The 25,349-nt window shown below is 39.2% G+C and overlaps 3 protein-coding genes across 5 annotated transcripts; 2 read left to right on the forward strand and 1 right to left on the reverse strand.

The window, feature by feature from the left end:
- Positions 1–1,111: 1,111 nt before the first annotated feature.
- On the forward strand, positions 1,112–10,436 carry LOC126380719 (guanine nucleotide-binding protein subunit beta-2). 3 transcript variants are annotated; one of them, XM_050030311.1, is made up of 10 exons: positions 1,112–1,500; positions 2,758–2,929; positions 3,022–3,167; positions 4,827–4,960; positions 5,945–6,110; positions 7,792–7,877; positions 8,213–8,328; positions 8,844–8,970; positions 9,308–9,394; positions 10,129–10,436. In XM_050030311.1, the coding sequence occupies exons 2-10, from the start codon at positions 2,861–2,863 to the stop codon at positions 10,233–10,235; spliced, it is 1,038 nt and encodes a 345-aa protein (XP_049886268.1). In that variant the 5' UTR covers positions 1,112–1,500; positions 2,758–2,860; the 3' UTR covers positions 10,236–10,436. The 3 variants fall into 3 exon arrangements, with proteins under 3 accessions (XP_049886268.1, XP_049886267.1, XP_049886266.1); XM_050030310.1 differs by lacking the exon at positions 1,112–1,500 and adding an exon at positions 2,416–2,699; XM_050030309.1 differs by lacking the exon at positions 1,112–1,500 and adding an exon at positions 2,416–2,699 and having other exon boundaries at positions 2,763–2,929.
- An 856-nt stretch (positions 10,437–11,292) lies between these two features.
- On the forward strand, positions 11,293–12,833 carry LOC126380280 (alpha-(1,3)-fucosyltransferase C-like). Its single transcript, XM_050029561.1, has 2 exons — positions 11,293–12,151; positions 12,542–12,833. The coding sequence occupies exons 1-2, from the start codon at positions 11,397–11,399 to the stop codon at positions 12,831–12,833; spliced, it is 1,047 nt and encodes a 348-aa protein (XP_049885518.1). The 5' UTR covers positions 11,293–11,396.
- A 1,013-nt stretch (positions 12,834–13,846) lies between these two features.
- On the reverse strand, positions 13,847–25,257 carry LOC126380014 (juvenile hormone esterase-like). Its single transcript, XM_050029089.1, has 10 exons — positions 24,925–25,257; positions 21,674–21,826; positions 20,778–20,925; positions 20,138–20,332; positions 19,366–19,562; positions 18,651–18,807; positions 17,062–17,234; positions 16,741–16,891; positions 15,700–15,826; positions 13,847–14,276 (listed from the first exon to the last, which is right to left on the reverse strand). The coding sequence occupies exons 1-10, from the start codon at positions 25,132–25,134 to the stop codon at positions 14,090–14,092; spliced, it is 1,698 nt and encodes a 565-aa protein (XP_049885046.1). The 5' UTR covers positions 25,135–25,257; the 3' UTR covers positions 13,847–14,089.
- Positions 25,258–25,349: the final 92 nt, after the last annotated feature.

Raw genomic sequence — 25,349 nt, forward strand, 5'->3', positions numbered from 1 at the left:
ATTAGCTTGTCTTTTAGTATCTGGCCATTTGTGGAATCTAACGTACTTAATCATAATAATAAGTACCGTACTTCTGTTTTTTATCTACTTAGTGGTAACAGAGAACTGAGTTACACTAGTTTTGGCGCATACTGAACTGCTTCGAGAACCGGGCGGTTAAATAAAAATGCACTGTTGTATGTTGCACAAAGACGGCATGAAATTTGAATTAACTTTCTACCTAAAATAAGTACAAAACAAATTTATACGGTTCTACTCGGAGCTATTTAATGATGTAAAAGTATCTAGCTAATATCATCAAACTTTTTAAATTAAGTCCTCATTACGTCTGTTAAGGGCTGAGTTTGTTGTGGTTTGTGACGTCGCTTCAGTTCCTCTGCCAAACACCGTTTATTAGATGTTTAATATGAAATGATAAAAGTAGGTATATTCACTTTGGTACCATGTCACATTTACTTTTTTGACAAATTGAATTGTAAGACCCACTAATTGTCAAATATGTTACTGCGACAGGGTTCTAAAGTGGGTACAGGATGTTGCTCATGACTGTACACTTGTCTAACTATAATATTCTAACCTTCCAATAACTTATGATCGGCTTTCAAATCAGACGCTCTCCCCTGTAAAAAGATTAAACATAACGTTGCAGATAGTCTACGTAGCAATGCCACAGTAATCATTATGTATGTATTTTGTTTATGATAGTCTCTGCTTACCTCGGTGGGAAATAGGCGTGAGTTTATGGTTGTATGTTTATGAGAAATATCTTACCCAGTAGTGGAGAATTATTTATTGACTTTGATTATTGATGAGTACACTACACAAAGTTGATTAACCAAGAGGGCAACTTGCAGGTACACTTCGTATGGAAGCCCTAAAACTTTTATGATGATAGTGAGGACTACGTCATCGCATCAATATAAGTAATCGTTACTTTTAGCGGTAAACTTATTGTACCTAGTACTGATCTCAATCCATTGTTGTGAAAAAGAAAATGGTCCGCTAGGTGAAAGTGGTATTTAAGACAGGGTCACGCTTCAGTGACACTGACTTCCTAAAAAACAGGCACAGTTTGGCTACTGCACAGTTTTAAATGTATACCTTATACAATGGTGCTAATTCCTGTAAATACCATCTAATTTTATTTTAAGTTATATCTGTCATTTTCTTATCCGCCGAAAAGGAAAGGGACGGGTAATTGACAAGCATAAAATTTATGGAACACACGTCAATTTTAAGCACAAATCTAAACCAACCGTCTAAAAATTTTACATCAGTCAATAATCCGACACATTCATTTACTCATTCTTCCTAAAATTAAGAGCTGTGAATCATCCGTCCCTTTCCTTTTCGACGGATATGAAAATGACGGATATAACTTAAAATAAAATTAGGCGGTGTTTGCAGGAATCGGGGCCAATATCTAGTTAATATACTCGTGTGTTATGTTATGGCACCAAGGCAGCTGCTAGTGCTTAGTCCCAGTCCGAGTTTTTAGGGGTAAGCATGTATGTAGATATAGTCAGAAGCAAATAGTTAGTGACAGGCATGTATAGTTAGCAACATCCAGAATGTCCAATAATTGGGGACGTTCAGGTTATACCGATGTTTTTGATCACTTGGGGTGGTATAAATAAACTAATCTCAGCTTTGAGACTCTCTCATCTCAGCTTTCAGCCCTCAAGATCATGTCAATGTGACAGTTCTTATATAAAACAGGAACTTGAGCATGGTCTTGAGAGTCTCAGCTGAGATTAGTTTATTAATACTGCCCTTAGAGTGTTCCTATCTATACGGCCACCTTGAACGTCCAAATGATTATTTGACATTCTGGATGTTGCTAACTATATTTATACCTTGACTGTCACTAACTATTTGATTCTGATTGTGCATTTCATTGGTAACTAACTATCGTTGTCGAACTATCGTCAGTTGATCTTGAATAAATCTATACTACTTATACATAGTACTATCGGCTATCGATACTTATTGCAACACTATTGGTAATCCATAAAATAGATTTCTAAATTAGTGTTTGTACATTACTTAAGTTCCTATGTGGCGTGGATAAAATTTGCCTCTGCTCAATGATACACAGGTTCCGTCTGAGATAAGTAAATATTTATTTTTCATAAGAAGAAACTAAATTCGGTAATACAGTAAAATCCCCACAAAACCAACTCCTCGGGTTAGAAATTCTTAACCACCTATTAGATACCTAAGTACTAATGGTTTACAATAAGGGCAATGTCGACACTACTCTACCAGTGAAGGGCTATGTCGATTACGATACTTCTATTGTAACTTTGCCTATGAAGGCCCAATTGCAACCTCTTAGCCAACTGTTAATTTCTTACTACGTTTCCAAAATACGTACATATACCTACTTATACCCAAGAAGTAAGGAATATTGATAGGCCATAATAGATGTATTTGTCTTTACTAGTGTAGGTAGGTATGTGATACGAATCGTAGTTCATCATACAGCAGTAGATTTATCTGTTTTACCGCAGCATAAGCATATCTAGTGCAGTTCGAGAAAGTTATATTTAAACGTTTACGACGATGTTTACGCGGCTACTGTACAAATAGTGTGTTACTAGGAAGACAGACGATATAATGAAGATCCCTTTGGCACCAATTAACGAGTTTCGTCAAATTATGAAAAAGAAATCGAACAGTATTCCACGGGTTAAATAGTAAGTAGAATGCACATGTAATGCTTCAGGTTAACTGAAATCCAATTTGAGTAATTAGATTAGGAGAGCAGTGTGTGGTGGGCCAGAGCTCAGAGCCTGCGCTGCCGCGGCGGAAGTTTGCTGTTCTCTGTCTACCCTGCTGACGCTGCTCTTCGGAAGCCATGCCCAAGGAGGATCCAGAAACGACAGCTTTGAAGAAAGAGTTGACAGACTTAATAGCTAAAGTTAAGGTACTTATTTACATAATTTTTACAATATGTAGGTATAGCCAAAAATAAAATAAAATTAGATGCATTTTTTTAACTAAATTCGTTTTTCACAGGCAGAACAAGAAAAAGTGGCTGATGCAAAGCTTGCAGATAAATGTGGTGACTTGGGCGCTGTCCCTAAGATTCGTTTCATTACAAAGAAAACACTGAAGGGACACATCAATAAAGTGAATTCCGTGCATTACAGCGGCGACTCAAGGTAACATTAGACATAGCTTTATCAGCATGAGCGGTATGGGTTCCGCGCGTTTTATATCGAGTAATTTGATCAATAGACGCAGCGAATGATTGTTCAAAGCCCTCGATATAATTCGCGCCGCGAAACCCGTGCCGCGGGTGCAGTGTTGTGTTATCGCGCGTGGTGCGATATATAATGCGCGGATTTGTAGCAATACACGCAGCGATCACTAAACACCAAAAACTATTTCTATTTTTAAAATGTCGATTCAACTATAACAATTTTTTGACCTTAACACGTCGGTCACGCAGCTGTTGGTCGACGACCTGTATATTTGTCGTTCTGCCTCCGGTAGCGTAACTGTGCAGACCCCACACACGTGCAGGTTTGGAATGTCCCCTTTTCTTCGGTACGATATCGGACAAAAATAACAGTTATTGTTAGTTATGTATTCATGCTTTTTCATCTCGGCCAATTGTTATACTTACAGGTCAACTAAAAGGAAAAAGTATACGTACTTACCTATAACTATAAAAGTTCGTCAGACTCCTATTAGCGTGCATATACTTTTTTGGATTATTTTTAAATTTATGTTCAAGGCGTTGCGAATTTTGCTTAAAAGGTTGTATATTTTATTATGTTGCCCATTCAACCGTAACATTTTCCACTTGAGAAACTTGAATGTCGGCTGCAGGTCTTCCCGTCTTGTGAGGTAATAGGCAGGTAGTTAGAAGTAGGTAGGGAAGTCATTCCCTGCGTTTGTGTCACTTGCAATACAACAGAGTTCGTAATGGTCATGCCATAGAATACTATTTAAGAAAAATAATACCAAAAATCTTCTATGTTGGATTGGGGGCGAATAAAAAACATAGAACTCTTTCAGCTGCTTGTCTTTTCATGCTTGTCGTAAAATCCGAAAAAGTTTTGTGTCCTTTATTTTTAGCGATAGTCTGATACATTGTCATCATAAGCTTCATCATAATTATCCATCTTATGACTTCGTGTCAACAGCGTCTGTAAGTTGTCTTTGATTACTTGTGGCTCTGCCCCTCCATTAGGGTTTACGGGTGTGAGTTTATGTATGTACGTATCCATAATTACATTATTCATAATGCTGAAATACTGTATGTGATGTACTTATTTAGAAATCTACCATATCTAAAGTCTACGTCGCCTGGTACCCCTAATTATAATTTATACATGCGTATGCGACTCTATCTGTTACCATTTCACGTTAGGCTGGACCAATTTAGTTTTAAATGCCAGGGACAAAAGGCGTATTAATGTGTTAGTACAAAAAAGGCCAAATTGAGAATCTCCTCCTTTTTTGAAGTCTGTTCTTCTTCTATCATGTGGGTTGTGAGCAACCTCATCAACCCTGGAGTCAGGGTTATTATTGAGCCGCCAAAGGCCCCTGACATGGCTCATGTAACGACTACTTACTTACATCAGTAAGTAGTAACCGGAACCAACGGCTTCACGTGCCTTCCGAAGCACGGATCATCTTACTTTCGAACAATCAGGTGATCAGCCTGTAATGTCCTAACCAAACTAGGGACTAAAAGTAATTTTTGTGATATGTCCCCATCGGGAATCGAACCTAGGACCTCCGGATTGTGAGTACAACGCTCAACCACTGGACCACGGAGGCCGTCTGTTAAGTCAGTAAGTTTGATGCAGGCACTGCGTCACGGGGTCCCTGGATGGGAAGCTGATCATATGGGACACGTGGAGCGGCAACAAGGTGCAGGTGATCCCGCTGCGCTCTGCCTGGGTCATGAGCGTCGCCTTCGCGCCATCTGGCAACTTCGTCGGTAAGCGAGCTTCCCTACGCGACGCAATTCGTGCCACATCGAAAAAGGGATGTTTTAAATTTAGGGTAGCTGACTAATAGGTACCAAATAGGTACCTATCTGTGAGAAAGGCACTGAAGTCACCTTTGTGGTAGGAACTATGTCAGAGTCCACAAACCAACTATTACGTGCATCTCTTTCAAACGTTAGTCTATAAACTACGTGTATCATCTAAGGCATTTCTATAATAAGTCACGTAAAAGAAACAAAATGGGGACCCGCAAGCGCTCAAAGTTACCTTCTCACCCATTACATGCTTCAAAAGGGGGTCTAAAAAGGCCATATTGTTTCATCTCAAAAAGCAATATTGCTATTTTACATTGTGCATATAAAAGTAAGTGAGCAATGGCATCAAATGTCAAAAAGCAATATTGCTTTTCTAGATCCTGGCCTTAACCCCCCAGTAGTCAACATCGCTACGCGCCAAGTTGCGAATCTAGTTCTTTTTTGTAGCATGTTGGGCCTGACATAGTCACTCGGCTTTTTTTGGCATGACTTATTGTAGATTTGCCGCAGATGGCATTAACTACTTGGCCGGACAAATGAGGAGCGCTGAAGGCTCTCACCCGTTACAACGTTTAAGACAACAGGCCTGAGGGTGCCCAGTTGGGTGCGAACCTCGGCTCAGGGCGTTGTCTGAGAGTAAAAATATTTGAAAGAATTAATCGACTCTAGGGGGTCGATAGCGATAAGCGCTGATTGAGGGAAGTCGTCGACCACGCTGGCGAGGTCGCGAGCTGATTGGCTGCCTCTATGGCTAGAGTAATCGGGTCGTCGGGATCGTATATTACGTCCTTCGGACGCCGATTCTGTCAGTACCGTCCCTAAGCGGGACGTATTCGGAAGTCGCAACTACTAGGGGAAGTCACTCGGCAATCATTTGTTGTTTTTTAAAGAAATACTTTAATGAAACTAGCTGTTCTATATGTGATGCGTTTGCCGTAGCATGCGGTGGAATGGACAACATGTGTACGGTGTACGACGTGAACAACCGCGACGCGACGGGAGCCGCCAAGATGGTGCGCGAGCTGGCTGGCTACGAAGGCTTCCTCAGCAGCTGCCGCTTCCTCGACGACACTCATATCCTCACCGGCTCCGGAGACATGAAGATGTAAGAGTGCAAGATAGAGACGCCAAAGTCCAAATTTGCCAACTTCCATTAACACTAGCGAATACTTACTTAGTACGAGGGGAGGTCAAAAAGTTCGCGGAATGAGGGGGAAGGGGGTCGAAATTAAACACGAAACTATTTTTCCTTTTCAATATATTCTCCCTTAACCTTAACACATTTTCCGGATCTATCAAATAATTTGTTTATTCCATCATAAAAAAAAGATTTCTCTTTGCTGTCAAAATAGGCCGAAATTGCAGACTTGACTTCTTCATCATCGCCAAATTTTCGTCCACGCAGTTCCTTTTTCATTTTTGGGAACAAATAATAATCGCTGGGGGCCAAGTCTGGACTGTAAGGCGGGTGGTTTAATTTTTCGAACCCGCATCGGTGAATGGCAGCCGTCGCAACATGGCACGTGTGGACGGGTGCGTTGTCGTGCAAAAGGAGCACACCTCTTGACAGCTTTCCTCTTCTTTTTTCCTTGATAGCCTCTTTCAATCTATCCTGTAAAGAAGCGTAGTAATGTCCCGTTATAGTCACACCACGATCTTTATAATCAATCAGCAAAATACCTTCTGTATCCCAAAAAATAGTGGCCATGATCTTTCCGGCCGATTGTGACACCTTAAACTTCTTTGGAGGAGGTGTGCCTTTTTTATGCCACTGCATCGACTCTTGCTTCGACTCAGGTTCATAGTGGTGAACCCAGATTTCATCTCCAGTAACAATCCGGGCCATAACTTCTTCCTTATTCTCTCCACAGAGCTCTAAAAACTGGCGAGAACACTCGACACGCTCGCTTTTTTGAAGTGGCGTGAGCATTCTTGGAGCCCATCTTGCGCTGACCTTAGTCATCCCAAGATGTTGATGTAGGATATTTAAAATACTTGTTTCGGATACACCGACCATTGCTGCAAGCTGCTTCTTCTTCAAGCGGGTATCTTCTAATACAAGTTTCTCTACTTTTTCGATGATTTCCGGTGTGGTGGCCTCAATAGGCCGTCCGGAGCGGGGGTCATCTTCAATCGACTCTCTTCCTTGCTTGAAAAGACTATGCCACTTGTAAACCATGGTTTTACCAGGGGCAGAGTCCGCGTAAACTGCTAACAGCTCTTGAAAAATCGTCTGAGCGGATTTTCCTTGCTTGGTGAGGAACTTAATGACGGCGCGGTGTTCAATTTTCTCCATATTCGCTGAGTTCTTCCCGATTCACTTGTTTGCTGGTCGATAGTTCAAACGTTAATGACCCGATTTGCTTCAAACTTGGTACATATACTGTTAATGAGGTGTGCAACTAGCAGCTACCTGTACGAGCAAACCAACCCCCTCCAACCCCTCCATTCCGCGAACTTTTTGACCTCCCCTCGTATAAAAATAAGAATAGGTATAAGTAGCGAAATTCTAAGATACAATATTTCAAATTAGTTAGAAAAAATGCAGTGGTTAGATTGGCACAGCTCGTCCGACCCTCTCTTGTAGAAAATACTGGCCAAAGTAATTATCAAGTTTATTAATTTTCTATCATTTTTCAACTCGTGCCCTACCTAGTACTTAATTAATTTTGTAGTTGAATTTATGAAGGATCCTAACGCAACAAGTAAGAACGTTAAAATAGTTACTCACTTACTATCTTTACAAAATAATTACCTACTTACATACAAATACAATATTGTATCAGTTGCATTTGGGACTTGGAGGCGGGTAGAAGAGAATCGGAGTTCGATGCACACGCTGGCGACGTGGTTACAATTTCCTTGGCACCAGGTTAGTACATGATACGTTTAACATAATGAGAACATACTGACTCGCACAATCTGTGCTCCCTACTTCATGCTATTCATGCAATAAGTATTAATAAAATGCTAAAAACTGCCGTTCACGTCTGATGTTCGAAACCGCATAATACAAGCCAGTTGCATATCATGAAAATAACCATTGAGACGTAGGCAAATTAAGACCTCACTAACATATAAATATTAACAATTTAACTACTTACTTGAATAGAATCCAGCCTGTCGTGTGACCCACAATATTTAATTCAAAAGAACTAGTTGTAGTCTTCTTTGTAAACGTTTCTAATACGGCGTCCTTTATTTCAGATATGAAGACGTACGTAACTGGTTCCGTGGACAAGACTTGCAAACTCTGGGATGTCCGCGATGACAAGGCAAAGCAAACATTCTTCGGACATGAAGCCGATGTCAACAGCGTCTGCGTGAGTATTTAGTTTAATGGCACTTAGGATAGTGAGTACCTAATTAGACACGTAGAAACGTAAAATTGATTTTGCTCGACTTGACAGCGGCACTGTTGTGCCCCCGGATCTCTGGAATCGCACATTCTAGAACCTTTGAAAAGATGTGCTTTTCATTTAATTGTCAGGCAAGCATAACGATGTGAAGGTGACCGGAAGATGCAATTTTAAAATTTTCGTTGAAACTTAGTCTTTTTAAAAAGAAATACTCAAATGATAGTTATCATTGTATAGGTATGTACAATTTTGGTCTAAACTACAACACCGGTTAAATGTTTCTATGGTGTCTCCAGGCTCCCCTACAAGAACTTTAGGTACTTTAGAAAATTCTCACGACTGCAATGTTTCAAGAATCTAAAAACCTGAATAAAGTATCTTTAGGAGTACAGCTCTTTCAGGAGAGCTAGCTACCATGCACAGTAGCATGTACCTAATCTAGACCACGTCCCATAAAGTTTGGTCCTGTCCTGTTCTAGTTTCATAACAGCGGGCAGGCTTTCGCGACCGCGTCCGAGGACAAGACGGCACGACTGTTCGACATCCGCAGCGACCAGCAGCTGGGTCACTACACGCCCCCCGGGAGCAGCGGGTTCACCAGCTGCGGTCAGTAACTGCCTGCCGTCTCTACTACCCTCAATACTACTTATAGAATCATAATATACTATACTACTAGACTTGATTTGATTTCACTGGCTGTCTCGCTCGCTAGCACAGAGTAAGCGAAAACTTAGGACTTCGTATCAGGTGCGGCTGCTAATTGTTTTTGTCAACAAAAACGATTCATAATTTATTATTTATTTTGTATTACGACACACGTCACGGGCCTTTGGCGGCTCAATAGCCTGACTACGCCATGGCACCTAGCGGTAATTCACCTCTTAACACACGAGAGGAGAAGGTTCTTTAAGTGTTGTTTGATTTGTTTGATTGTTGTTTACAGCACTGTCGTTGAGCGGCAGGTACCTCATGGCGGGCTCTGATGATAATACTGTGCACTCTTGGGATACCCTGAAGGTTGCGCACACAGGTATTACCTTCATAATCATAATACGAGAACCTCATGCTTTGCCGATTCGACTAATTTAGGCCGCCGATGTCTCCCAGCCAAGCTACACATTGGTGTTGACTTACGTATCAGACATGGTTGCTCAATATGTTCTCAATGCTGCGCGGAGTCCGTTTACAGTATCAACAAGAAGTATGTTTGTCATGGTATTGTACACAATGATCGCCTAATAATCTACTTACAAAATCGGCCTCGATTATCGCTATTGACTTATTAACACGCGCAGTGGGTTAAAAAGGACACATCAAAGCAATTCATCTAATAAGCAATATTGTAACTTGACATTTGCGCATATAAAAGTAAGTGCGCAATGTCGATAAAAGTCGAATAGCAGTATTGCTATTTTAGATAAATTGCTTCTTGGTATTTAAAACTAACTTGTAATATTATAATAACAACTGCGACAGTTAGCTCTCAGATCTGTTGTCTTAAACGTTGTACCGGGTGAGAGCCTTCAGCGCTCCCATTTGTCCGCCCAAGTAGTTAATGCCATCTGCGGCAAATCTGCAATAAGTCACGTCAAAAAAAATGCGACAGTTAGCCATTATATTTATTGACTCAGCGTAGCTTAAGCTAATTCATTATCTACGTACGAGTAATCTTGAATCATGACGTGTTATGCTGTGGTCAAGTGACCCAGCACTGAACATGTATAATATTATGATATGTTCAGTGTTATTTAAATCATGTTTCAGGTACTCTGAATGGGCACGAGAACCGTGTGACGTCCATATCGATGTCCCCCAACGGCGTCGCCATGGCTAGCTGCTCCTGGGACCAGGGTGTCAGGGTCTGGGGCTAATCTTCGTCCATCGCCATGCAAGCAACAATATCCGTCCAAACAATTTAAGTAATTGCACCATAATATTTTTCAAAAACTCACTTATGGAACCTTGTTTAAGTATCTATGTTAATATTATTTTTATGGTTTGATGTGAGTTTAACGTGCTTCTTTATTCCGAAAGCCATTATTGTTAAATCCCAATAACAAATATAATATCTATGATGTGGTTTTATTTGGATACCTACTCCTACATCACTCGTGTAATTGCAATGAGGGACTTTAGAGGCTACGTGCCACACGACGCGTACGTTTTTGTCTTCGTTTAACCTTCTAATTTCATAGATAACAGACATCATCATCGTCATCACCCGTACGACGCCCACTGCTGGGCATAGGCCTCCCCCAAGGATCTCCACGACGATCGACATCGATAACAGACATATGCGTCTTTTATCTTTGTTTTTGGCTGTAAATGACGACCCTTGTTATTACACTCAGACATTACACATCTTCACCCATTATTATTCTGATCAAAATAAAGAGAAGAAATATAGGTAGCAACATATTTCTATACATAAGTACTTAATTCTAAATATCTGATCTAAATATCAAGCATCAATTATTTTTATATATGGCTTTGCCATTAAATACATTATATTTTCGTATAATTATGTACCCCGAGCAATGAGGAAATAAGTAATTACATTATCACGCTAAATCTGAACAGCGCCATCTATATTGTTTTTGGGGAACGTAGCCTAGAAAGTCCTTCATTAAACTATAACAACTCTCTTCAGTTATGTAATAACATAGGTATTTAATATTCGTTTTGCGATATCCTTTTTAACCAATCCAATTTTATACCGAAAGCATAATTGGAATGTTCTCAAGTTATTTACAAACAAGAAGCCATCGTCGCGTTGTTTCGAGTATCCGCTGCAACTGCAAACAGGTCGGCCAGTAAGTACACTGGTGACTGCTTGTGTAACACTGACTCACGAAATGTTACATCATCGCAATTGGTTCCACGTGAAAATATTCAATATCGCTTTACTAATCATAATATTCAGTGTTCTCTACTTTCAACCTATCACATACACGAGAAGAAGATATATACCTAAACTAAAAACAGACTCCATATTAAAGAAGTCTGTTCAAAATAACAACACGCGGGAAAACATGAAATACATATTGTTGTGGACGAAACCGTATTCATCTCCGTTCAACTATCTAGGCTCCGGCTGCAACACATTTATACGGAGAAACTGCCATTGGACGAATTGTTATGTTACTAGTGATCGGAGCTATTTAGGATATTACACTGAATTTGAAGCAATTGTATTTAATGGGCCTTGGTTAAATATTAAGTACGACATACCAAAAGACCGTTCCACTCGTCAGAAATATGTGTATACAAATGTCGAATCTGCTGCAAATTATCCCTTACGTACAAATTTTTGGAATGGATACTTCAATTGGACGTGGACGTATAAATTGGATTCCGATAATAGGTGGGGCTATTTAGCCATCAGAAACGCCACTCACCACGTGGTCGGCCCGCAAGTGAATATGCATTGGACAAATTTATCTGAAACAGTCAGCCCAGAAATAATACAAATATTAAAACGTAAAAAGAAGGCGGCAGCATGGTTCTCCTCCAACTGCTACACGAGGAGCAACCGAGAATACTTGGTCATGAAGATACAGGACGAACTTCAAAGGTTTGGCTTTAAAGTTGATATTTACGGAGCTTGTGGGAAACTTGATTGTCCTAAAAACATAATGGACAGATGCCTCGATGTTTTGGAAAATAATTACTACTTTTACTTTGCCTTTGAAAATGCTTTAAGTGAAGACTACGTTACAGAAAAAATTGTATATGCCCTTCAGCACAATACTGTGCCGGTAGTTTACGGCGGAGCCAACTATACCAGGTACATTTACAAATATTAAATAACATAATTTAACTAGAGTTCCCAACCCACATCTTTACTACCTACTTCAACAGGAACAAGTGCCATACTAGTTTGGTATCCAAACCACATTGTAACCACTACTTATAAAGAGTGCGCAACCACCTTTACATTCAACATAACGTAGCATCACGCCTGTATCCCCAAAGGGGTAGTCAGAGGTGTATAATAGAGGTATATACCTACGTACAACCAATCATTGTTCAGCTGTTTAAGTCCCCTGCAATAGGGGCGCGCCTCTTGCTATAAGCCGGGCACAGGCCACATAAGGAAACCACGTGATAACAATTTGTGTACGATCCAAATATGAATTCTTACACATATTTACATTCAAGTCTATCATATTTTTAGATTCATGCCGGATGGAATATATTTGGACGCCTTAAAGTTGGGGCCAAAGAAGTTAGCGGAGGTGATGCACCGAAGCATAATATTTCCAGAGAAGTATTACTATAACTTCTTCAAGTGGAAGAAGCACTACTCGTATCATTTGCGGCACGAGAGCCCAGACACTGATGATTACTGTCAGTTCTGTGCCATGTTGAATAACGATACTCTGATGTCAACCAAATCTGTGTACAACCATATAGACACGTGGTGGAATACTAAAATCGGCTATACTGACTATTCGAACTTCTTTTAGACTACTTACCAACTGTTTATTATTAATAAGTATTACTTAGCATTAGATAGATAGATGAAATACTGCATTGAGCACAATGGCCACAAAATACAGAGATAAGGACAACATATACAGAAAAGCACAACAGACGGCCTTATTGCTCATGCAGCAATTTCTTCCAGGCAACCTTTGGGTATAGGAAAATTTTGTACAAATATAATAATAGCGGTATGTGCATTTAGCATTAGTTTTGCGGTTAAAAGTAACACCTTATTTCTATCTGTGAGAACATTGGTTCTAAAAATGCTACTATTTCTAGATGTAGTCGTATTTGATAAACATAAATATGATATTGGAGTTGATTAAAGCATTGAAATAGCTACCAAACCTGAATTAATTCCTACAGGCTACCTTGAAAAAATAGGCGTACTGCGATGGGGTACAAAACTGCATCTTTGCGCACCGTTTAATTGCAAAAGTTATATTTATTCCCTAAAGATCCGACAGAAGAAAACTCAGAGAAACTTATTTTCAATCAAAACTGCCTTTCTTTTGCCAACTAGCTGCTTTTCTTTTTCCTAACTCATCCTTCCGACGGTATACACTCCACGTTGCATCACATTCTATAGCAATTTAAGTATCACGAATTTTAGCTAAACAGTATGGAGAACTGACAAAATTTAGGAACACCCAACAGTGCTGCCACCTACATTTTAGCTTCTAGTTTTTATCCTCATTTGAAGGACGGTAAGAACCGAAGATCACGTCGGACCCGTATCAACCAAGTTGTTTAAAACTGTTTTTATGTTTAGCAAATAGTTAGGTATAGGTACCTAACATTTAATTTCATAGGTGTCTCTAAATATTATGGGAGTAACAAAAAAAACTATATTGTATAAGTATTGAAAAAATATGAATAATACCCGTATAGAAGGTATGATAGTTATTATTATGTAATTTTATCAGATCTGCGACTTTATCCGATATAATGTTTACAGCAATGCCGGGAAAATCTGGAGGAATAGATATGAAAATAGTGCTATGATTTTCTGTTTAATTAATCATCATTTAATCATACCTAACACTGATTTGGGTATTAGTATGATATTCATTAGAAAATAAAGCACTGCTACAGTACAGCCATGCTTTAAATAATAAAAGTAGTCTTTAGTAGACATTGGGTGGCACGACGCATGGTATCCACATAACAAAAAAATCATAGAGGATTTACAGCATGGTCGTAGATAAAAATGTTTATTAATAGCCATCATAATTAATCATAATTCGTCAAGGAACCGGCGCGTGCGCACGTTGTGCCACAGAGGGAGTGAGCCCCAGAAACGCGACCTGGACGCGAGGTCGCGCTTCATACTAGGGTTGGCATTGATGTCTAAGTATTCCATCTTCTTCCCAGAACTCGCTGCACTCCACTTGAACGGAACTCTCACTGGTTTGTTTGGATTTCTGAAATAAAATTTTTAGAAATGTTGGTTTGACTTACATTCATTACAACCAAAACAAGGACCTATATACAAGTACCAAAACAAGTATATATATCATCATCATCATCATCAGCCGTACGACGCCCACTGCTGGCCATAGGCCTCCCCCAAGGATCTCCACGACGATCGGATCGGATATATATATTAAACATATTTAAACAAAGATGTGTCTAGCAGGTGTGCAAAAGGTCTTTTGTAACGATGATAACATTTCAAGTAATAACAGGCGAGCTATATCGCATCTAAATTCTTCGAAAATAGCTACCTAATCGTAGTTAAAAGGCCCACATCCAACATTTCATAAATATCTACTTATTCCATTTTGCGCACAGCTTATCTTAGAAATTAGGCAGGTATTTCATTTTGTGACGAACTCTGTCGCATTTTTTTAATGATACAGGTGCTAATTGACATGTTTACGAATCTAAATAACTTGTAAAACTGCTAGTTAGATATTATTAAATTTTGCGAGATTTTTCAACGATATCACATTACTCGTATACCTACTACGATAATATATAAATACCTTTTATAACAAATACCTTTTGCCAAAGGTGTTTAACAGAAGATATTTCTTGAGAGAGGAGAATGAAATATGTAAAAGTACGTTAAAAAGAAAACTTTAAATATCATTATTTGAGAATTAATAACTACCTACTACACAAACATCACATATGCTTCTGACAGTGCTTATTTCAATTTTTATATTGAGTGATAAATGTAAGTTGTGCTAATTCTGTTTTGCTAGCAAATCTTTTCTTTGAATATTACTCTTATTTAAAGGTAGGTATTATAATTAGACTAAGGTAACGAGTGCAGGCTTGCCAACAAACTGCCTCTGCAGTTTGGCGAGACTATTGTTATGTAAATATTATAATACCACTTTGTGAATAAATAAATAAAAATAAATATACCTATTAGTAAGTGCTCGATTTTAATGGCTCCCTACATTGTTTGTAACTGTGACCAGTTTCCAAATGCAATTGAACATTATTGATTTGATACCTACCTATTGTTATCTGACACTTGTAGCTGTATTAAACCAAAATATCAACATTGATATCTCAATGTCGTGACGTCAGATGTCTAAAAACCGTGAGAGCGAACCTGTCGTTGTTGTTATTTAATGGTGGCTGTTCACACTATGTGAGACAAGCCAATGCGTGATGAGTGCCGAATGTGAGAGTGTAAATGGTAGCTCTCTCCTAAATCCTCGCGGACAAGACTACCGGGCACGAGCTCCCGGTGAGACTTGAAAAGAGCACTCGCGAGAGCGTACATATAACCTCGTAACGTCGAGATTTCCAGACATAATAGTTAATGTGGTTTATATTTTAAAAGAACATTAGGTCTTATGACTATAAGGAAACTAAACGGCCACTTACCCGCTCGTTGCAAAATTGGTCCACAGCGTAACAATAAGTTTACTCATTTCAATATCTTGCGCCGACGGCGCTTTACTCAGAAAATAGATTGGAAACAGGTACATGAGATCGTCAGCGTGGCATATATCTGTAATACAATGACAATTATATCATTTCATAGGTAATTATATCCTCCTGCAAAAAGATAACTACGATAACTCTACTGTTTCTCAAATTCCATAGCCACTTTACCGGCAATGTAATGTATTTTATGTGATTTTCTGCAATTTTATTTTGGTAAGATACTGTAAAGAAAAGTATTTGCTTTTTAAACAACATGACAGAGAGATACTTAGGTTTTTAGGCTAGCTTTCCCGTGATAAAAAGGGATCTCCTTACACGAAAATCGATATTACAGTTTTTGGTCTGGTTATATAACGCACAAAGACGACTTTTTAATAATATAGGTACTATCGCGGACTCCGTGAGTCGTAAAGAAGTTGAAGTATGAATTATTTGTTCGTAGTTATATGTCAAATGAAAAAGTGCTGGAAAGAGTTGAAGAAAGGAGAACCATATTAAAGACTATAGAGAACCGGAGAGGAAATATGATTGGCCACCTAATACGGCACGATTCATTTATAACAAACATTATAGAAGGAAAAATTGAAGGGAAGAGAGGAAGGGGTAGACCTAGGATAACATTTATGAAACAAATAAAAGAGAAGGTGCAGGTCGTGTCGTATCGGGAGGTGAAGGTTTTGGCGGGAAGAAGAGAGGAATAGCGATTACTCCACCGACAAGAGCGCAGCTCTTAAATAGAGAGAGAGAGAGAGAGATTTATATGGCGCGCGTTTTGCGCTCGCTTGCCCCTTCAAACCTCTTTCTTCTATTCCGTGGTGCTCTATATATCCACTGGTTGATTGAGAGGCCTGTGTCCAGCAGTGGGATGTATATTATAATAATTCTTAAATTTATGATTTTGTTTCGGATACAGTCGTATCCACTACATGAATGGATGGATCGTCAAATAATTTTACAGAATATATGAACAGTACTTACAATTATCAGTGTCGGGAACTCCGAATATTTCTGAAAAGCTGTTCTTTGCTTTGTATGATAAAGCGTACAGGTAAACAGGTTTTTTAGTGTAATTAAACGTGAGTTCAACGGCTTCTATAACCGGATAAGCGAAGTACGAGTCTGTATATATCTACAAAAAGAAGATAAATAATTATATTACTATATCTAGCTATAAAAATAGGCGTGTTGGAAGGTCAGGTTAAAAAACTGGGGCTGTCAATTGCTTCAGGTAAGGTAATACCTACCTAATTTGCTAAGTAGGTAGGTATATAACGTTAAAATAAAAGTTTTAGTACTCACATCAAGTATCCCAGATTTTATATCTCCGAATTCACCATCTTTTAGATATTTATTTCTTATTTTCTTAGTAATTACGTCGACGTAGGGTGAGTTTTCGTAATAAAATGTCACTGGGGCTATAGTATCAAAACCTGACATGTACTCCTGAAATCTAGTGGTATTTGATGTTATCCCTGAAATGTTATTTATGTTATTAATGTGTATGATATGATGCAGGATAGATTACATTCTAAGGTTTATTAATTTTAAATAAATTTACGGGTGTGATTAATTTAGCGTGACTTATTTGTGAGTAACAGCCTCCGTGGTCTAGTGGCTAGAGCGTTAGGCTCACGATCTGGAGGTCCGGGTTCGATTCCCGATGGGGACATTGTCGAAATCACTTTTTGAGACTGTCCTTTGTTTGGTCCTTACCAAACAAAGGACAGTCTCAAAAAGTGATTTTCGGACAATCAGGTGATTCAAGCCTGAAAAGTCCTTACTTTTCAGGCTTGAATCACCTGATTGTCCGAAAAAGTAAGATGATTCCGTGCTTCGGAGGGCACGTTAAGCCGTTGGTCCGGCTATTAGCCGTAAAAACACCTCCACCAACCCGCAGTGGAGCAGCGTGGTGGAGTATGCTCCATACCCCCTCCGGTTGATTGAGGGGAGGCCTGTGCCTAGCAGTGGGACGTATATAGGCAGTTTATGTATTTGTGAGTATTGATGTAAGGCCGGTTTAAAACCATTAAACCAATGCGTATAAAACGAAAAAAACCGTTTAAAACCGAAATCAACCATTTTTTTCGGTTCAAAACGGCTACTGTTGATGACTATGTTTTTCTTAATTATAACTACATTTTCTTGATTTTACCGAGGTAGGGATATAACGGAGTACCTATAAACTGTGTAAAGAATTTTAAATGTGTAACTGTAATAAGTATACTGTTATTAAAATAATATACTTAGTGTGTTTAGTTCAAGAAGTACTTTTTATTGATATTAAATAAACTATAATACGAAACATGACGTCAAGTGACCAAAAATTGCCCATAATGGAGTGACGTCAAGTGACCAGTTCTATTATTGTTGTACGCGAGTTTTCAACGGTTTAAAACGAATTATTTGGGGTTTAAAACGGCAACGTTTAGTTTTAAACGTATTAAATCGGTTGTTTTACATCGATATTCGTGACCTATTGTAGACTGACTTGTTGTCTCAGTTAGCATCACCGCGGGCCCAGTGCGGATTGATGGTTATTAACGACTGCTAATGCAGCCGGGACCAACGGCTTAACGTGCCTTCCGAAGCACGGAGGAGCTCGAGATGAAAACTTTTTTTTCATGGTCACCCATCCTATGACTCGCCTTTGCGAAAGTTGCTTAACTTCAACAATCGCAAACCGAGCGCGTTTACCGCTGCGCCACCGATATCCTCGAGGAGTATTACACCTCGGTTTAAAACGGCAACATTTAGTTTAAAACGTTTTAAATCGGTTGTTTTACATCGATATTCGTGACCTATTGTAGACTGACTTGTTGTCTCAGTTAGCATCGCCTACTTGGCCTTCCGACTGGGGACCGCTGAGGGCCCGGTTATGGAAAACTTACAGCCTGACTTGAGGCAGCCCTCGTCGCGGGTGAGCCCCGTCATCCAAGGCACTGCTGGCGCGGCCGGAACCTTCCGAACGTTGCGCTTCAGGAATGCCCCGGGTAGGTCCGGCTCAATCACGGCTTTGAAAGGAGTCATTGGTTCGTAATCCCACACCTGCAATATCCAAGGAAAATAGAAATAATACCCGGGCATGTTGGTACATATAAGCATTTTTGACGTTTATAAAACGACAATTTTCCGGGAAGTTGTCCGGGAGTTTTGAGAATTGGTCATTCCATAGAATTTGACATGTTCTTTCCGAATTTCAACATTGCTACCTCGTATCTTTGCCGCTCACGCAGTCTTGTTCGAAAAATGGCATTTAAAACAGTTTTTTGACAATATTTAATGAAGATAGGTAGTCGTTCCTAAGTAGGTATATAAAAGTTAAAATTTGGACGATATGAAAGTTAAAATTTAGAAACAGCATGTCAAAATCTATAAAATTATTAATTTTCAAAACTTTTGGAATACTTTCCAGGTAAAACTACCAAATGATCGGACTATTTAGGTAAAAAAATTATTACGAATGTTAGGTTTCTCAAATCCAAGCCCGAGCAGCGTGGTGGAGTATGCTCCATACTACCCCCTTCGGTTGACTGCGGGGAGGTCTGTGCCCAGTAGTCGAAGAGCCTATTTATAGTTAAGTAAGTATTCCAAAAAAATACTTACATAAAAACGAAATTCGGTGTTAATAATATCGTAACTGTCTTTGGTCCTTAGGCAGGTGAGCATTCGTTCGGAGGGTGCTTGAGGACAGTTGAGGAGTTTGGCCAAGCGGAACGCGTTCCTCAACGCTTCCCCGGGAGGAGCCTCGGCCCAGGGCACCATTGCCGTGCCAGACTCCGAGATCGCCTTGTGGAAAAGACCTGAAACACATCAACACTAGATAACAAGGCAATGAAGTGCCTTTATACGAGTACCATAGATTAGAAACTTCCTAGGTCTATGAGTGCGTTTGTGATTGTCTATCTCCCACCAAATGTGACGTAATTATATGAAGATCGCCGCTCTATTATGAGCTAAGAATAAATTCGTCAAGTCAATTCTAGTAGACTAAATAATAATTTAAGTAGTTCGATACTTAGTTCAAAAACTCAGAAGGAGCTCTGTCTTATTCTTTATCGTAAGTGATAAATGGCACTATTTTAGATCTTTTAACCTTCAGTTAAATGTATCTACTCGAAATGGCACAAAATTATAGTTTATAACAAAGGGCCTAGCAAAGTGTCAAATGTTCATACAAACATGTATAGGTAGTGTAGGAATACTCCGACACTCGCTAAAGTAACTATAGCCTGCCTGCGTGATCCAGACGCCTCGCAGTTACGCACCGTCCTTGATGCAAGCCGTGTGTTTAATTCGGACGAGTTATACGTTAGCGATTGTAGAAATAGGATATTTGTCTTTTGATCCTATTACGGTAAGTGGACAGTTAATTTACCAGCGCTAGTCTCCGAGAGCATGTGGTAGTGCGCGCTGGCCCCTCCAGCGCTCTCGCCGAACAATGTGACTGAGTTCTTGTTTCCGCCGAAGCTGTGGATGATCTTCTGGATGAACCGCAACGCCTCTTGCTGGTCCTTTAAACCGTTGTTCCCTGGACAATGCTCGTCTTGTGTTGACAGGAAGCCCAGTGGACCTAGGGTGTCAAATTGTACAATTATATTATTGGGCAGATATCAATAGGTATAATGCGATCATGCATGTATGCATGACATACGTAGCTTGTAGGTATCCCCACTGTCTTTTCGGAATGTCATTAGCAAAATCTCTCGCACATTTTGTCTTATTCATTATTTTATCATATAGGATCATCAGGGGTAGGTATAATTTACAGGCACACCTACTTTATATAATAAATACATTATGACTCTTATAATCAACAATATACAAAACAATCTCTTAGACAGGAATTGTAACTTCACCTCTTGTAGTTCTAGAAGTTGAGTATCTAATTGGAGTACTGCGGGGTTATAAAGACCACATCGAAGCAAAGCAATATGGCTATTTAACATTTGTTGGCATTGCGCACTTATTTTTATATGCGCGTCGCCTCCAACTCCCTTGGTGTTACCAATACTTACCCAGCCTGTAATTAGTAGCGACAAGAACTACATCTCGGTCCAAGAGGTACTCCGGCCCGTACAGATCCGTGGACGACCCTCCACACATCCAACCACCACCGTGGAAGAATACCATCACTGGCAATAAATCTTTATCACGCCCCAACTCCTGAAATCGCAAAATTTTTAGGTATATAGGAGGCTATATATATGTATTTTATATCGTCTTAAAAAACTGCACATTTTACTATAACATAATAAAGTACAACTATTTGACAGCGTCTGCTAATTGTTTTAATAAATATATATGGCCGTAAGCCTTCATCAAAATAAGTAAATATTTTAATTAAAATTAATCTTATTGAACACGTTGATGTCTTATTGTATGCAAAATATTTTCTTAGCACTTAAAATAATACCTAATTAAGAATGAAAAATACACTGCACGGTCCCGCCTCAGACACGATGGTTTGGGCAGTAGGACACGATAGTGAGGCCATAAGATGAGACAAAGATACCTGTGTACAACAATTGACTACCAGCCTATGTACTATCAGCCTTACGTTTTGTTTTAAGACTTATTTTTGAGTAGTCCCTGTGTACAGCCCGAGCAATATCATGTACCCATTTTAGAACGTTGTTGCACTATCATATTTGACATTTAATGAGACATACGGTTTAATTTGTCAAAAAAGTTAATGTATGGTTTCAAAGTGTATACATATTAGTACTCGTGACCGTACAAATGCGGAGGATATGTTGCTCATTCGGCATTTATTGCTACCGCATCCTTCAGACATGATGAGTAGGTACATAACTCCCTATTCAATGCCTTGAACCTAGGGTCTAATATTTATAATAAAAAAGTAAGTTTGGAACACGAAGCTAAGCTGGACCGAACTTGACTAGATAATTACATTCTCATTCCGAGGAGTGTAGATATTAAGATAGAGGCAGTCCTCTTGGCCGACGATCTCTTTCTGACGAATGTAAGGGTTCCTCTGGACACACATCGGACTGGGCTTCGTTGCGTCTAGCTTTCCTTTCCATGCTGCTAACGACACTGGCGCCTATAAAGGAGAGTTAGGATTATTAAACAATGATTGACCAAGAACTAAAATACAATACTGGATAATTCCTAATGGTCAAATGCAAAAAAAAACTTCGAAGTATGTGTAATACTGTGTACCAAACTACATCATGATGTGACCAACCAGTGATATTCTATTTCATGAAATATGACCATTTCATGAAATGATCGAGCACATCATGAAATGATCAATTCTATGATCTGGGCACGACATTATGAGGAGGTAGATAAATATTCCACCTCGCTGTTCTATTGCAGGTTGTTTGAGAAACTCTTATAAAATCTTCTTGAGTAGATATTTCACGATATTTATCCTTGTTTTTTCTTCACATTTATTCACGTCATCCAAGCGACCAAATTGACTAAAACCATATGACCAAAATTTGGACTGCATTTACTTGTATGATTAACAAAGTGATTAGTAATGTATGGGATCACAGAGCACTTGACGAGACAATGCTGTGCGAACATGCAAAGCGCCTTACCACTGAGCCATCGCGAGTGGTTTATGTTGTATGTATCTACTTTGAGCGTTGTGCTCACGATCCGAAGGTCTCGGGTTCGAATCCCGGTGGGGACAAATCATAAAAATCACTTTGTGATCCCTAGTTTAGGACATACAGGCTGATCACCTGACTGTCCAAAAGTAAGATGATCCGTGATTCGAAAGGCACCTTAAGCCGTTGGTCCCGGTTATTACTTACTGATGTAAGTGCGTAGTCGTTAATGAGTCACGTCAGGGGCCTTTGGCGATCAATAATAATTCTGACACCAGAATTGATGAGGTTGGTCATCCACCTCTCAACCCACACGATAAGAAGAAGAAGGATTATTAAACGATGATAATCCTTAAGTATAAATCAATGCAATAATAATTGACGAAAAAAAACAATACTGGATAATTCATAATGGACAATGCAAAAAAACTTGGAAGTACCCTGTATATCTACCCATAATGAGGACGTAGACATCCCACAACGCTGTTCTATTGCATTGCAGGTTGGTTGAGAAACTCTATATTACTTCTATACACGATAGAAGAAGAAGAAGTATCTACCTAATTGTTGTTGCCAGCAAGAGTGGATAAGGTTAATGATAAGACCTCTCCTTGCGAATCACAAGGGCGTGCAAACCTGTATAGTATAGTAGATTAATATTGTAATTTTGTATTTTCCTCGTATTTCGTTAATAGGTACCTACTTAGTTTAAATAATTAAATATTTACTTAATAGAAACTCAAATCATCTTTAGAGGTTCATCTGAACCGGTTTACAAATTTGTATATTATATATTAAATAGTTTGTTATACACATTGTATTTACCTAGGTACTTATTAATTTGTAATATGTATTCACTCATGAGTAATTTTGCAATAACTTGTAGGTTAACACTTAATTGTTTGTTGTTTTGTTATGGCTTTAGATGCACGTGGTCGACATATAAGTACAATTTATACTTAGTATTAGATCACGTCACGTTGAAAAGGAAAATGGCTCATTCGGAATTTTTTTTTGTCTACATGGGAAATACCTCCGGGATAATTATACAATCTGTAGAACAAATATTATAAATCCGAAAGTGACTCTGTTTACCTGTTACTTTTTATCATGGTGTTAGTATATAGCTGTACCAGCTGTAGGCTCTGCATGGTAACCGCGTCGCGCGCGGCGCGAATTATATCGAGGCTTTCGACCAATAGCCGTTTGACGTCCATCTACGTAGGTAGCATTCGTATCGTTTATTGGTCGAAGCGCTCAATATAATTCGCGACGCGCGCGCTGTGGCAGTCATGCAGACCCGGCAGAACCGATTTTGATGAAAAAAAAAAGAAAATTCTAAATCGTCCGTTCGGCAAGTGTAAGGAAGACTCAGTATTATTTTTACTAAGAAGAAATAAAAAATAAGAAGGGCTTCAGAGAAGCCTGTTGTATTTTCTAATATCTGAAAAACGTATATAAAATAATTCTGATTTTGTAATACTCCTCGAGGAGCTCGATGGCGCAGCGGTAAACGCGCTCGGTCTGCGATTGTTGCAGTTAAGCAACTTTCGCAAAGGCGGGTCATAGGATGGGTGACCATAAAAAAAAACGTTTTCATCTCGAGCTCCTCCGTGCTTCGGAAGGCACGTAAGCCGTTGGGTCCCGGCTGCATTAGCAGTCGTCAATAACCATCAATCCGCACTGGGCCCGCGTGATGGTTTAAGGCTAGATCACCCTATCCATCCATAGGGAAGGCCCGTGCCCCAGCACTGGGGACGTTAATGGGCTGATGATGATGATACTCCTCCTCCTTCTATGTCTTCTGGTGTCAGGGTTACTATTGAGCCCCCAAAGGCCCCTGACATGACTCATTACCGACTACGTACTTACATCGGTAAGTAGGTAGTAATCGGGACGAACGGCACGGAATTTTGTAGTACTTATGAGAGATACACGCGAATTTTTTTTACGCAGAATTCAACCCATATGCTACTGGAAAACTTCGCTTGCGTAGCAAATAGCAATGCACATAACTGGCAAAATAAGTTAGTGAACGCACACGACACAAATAAATTCGCGTGTCTGGTACTTAGGTAGTATTATGCCATAGAGTACCAAAACGTATAGTAGGTCATTATTACGTGGGAAAAGGTTAATTATCTCCTGATTGAATAGCTGAAGGAAATAAGTTCTTAGCACGAATGTACTTATACAAATGCAATCTCTAAATTCTTAGGTAAGTGCTCCATTATTAATAATTATCGTCGGTGGATGGCGATAAGAAGTTGTTCTATTTCAGTTAATATACTGATTTATTTTATTAAATAAAATCTAATCTAAAATCATAATACGTCATGGTAAACAAAAGGGTAATAAAAATTACTTAAGTATAGGCATTTGCAACCTGCCTAAAGTACAGTACTTACCTACGAAGGTTTTTGACGCTTTTAAATATAAAACACATTTAATTTTTTAATTGATAGATTGTATATGTGCCAAAGGTGATTATATCGATTGATGAAAATGTAAAAGTGGTGGTATATTTACCTTGACTTGCTTAGGTAAGTACCTTTGAAACATGATGCATTGAATTAAATACCTTAAATCTTAAAGACTGGAGAGGAGGTTGCGCGAATGGGATGGATGTGAAGGCTGAGATCTGGCGTCCCCCTCGGGTGCTCATGTAGTATCCAGCCACCTCACCCAGGGGAGTCCTCACTATGGGCTGCTTGTCCGCACTCACATCACGGGGATATAAATTGGTAACAATTAGTACAAATAAATTTAAAATTAACGCTTTGTATGACATAGTATCGATTATTGCTGTACAATGTACAAATAATCCAAAAACAGTTAGCCACGATTGCAATGATCCAAAAGCCGCGCCTCCTGCAGTTGGCGGCAAAATACGAAATGGAAACAAACGTACCGTGTTCGTGGTTTTATAGCCCTACCATCCATCGCACAGTTCTATGGTCATGCTAACCAACGAACTTCTAATATAATACTTGTGCTCTATCCGAT

The sequence above is a fragment of the Pectinophora gossypiella genome, chromosome Z (genome assembly GCF_024362695.1).
Source record: "Pectinophora gossypiella chromosome Z, ilPecGoss1.1, whole genome shotgun sequence".
Classification (NCBI taxonomy): Eukaryota; Metazoa; Arthropoda; class Insecta; order Lepidoptera; family Gelechiidae; genus Pectinophora; species Pectinophora gossypiella.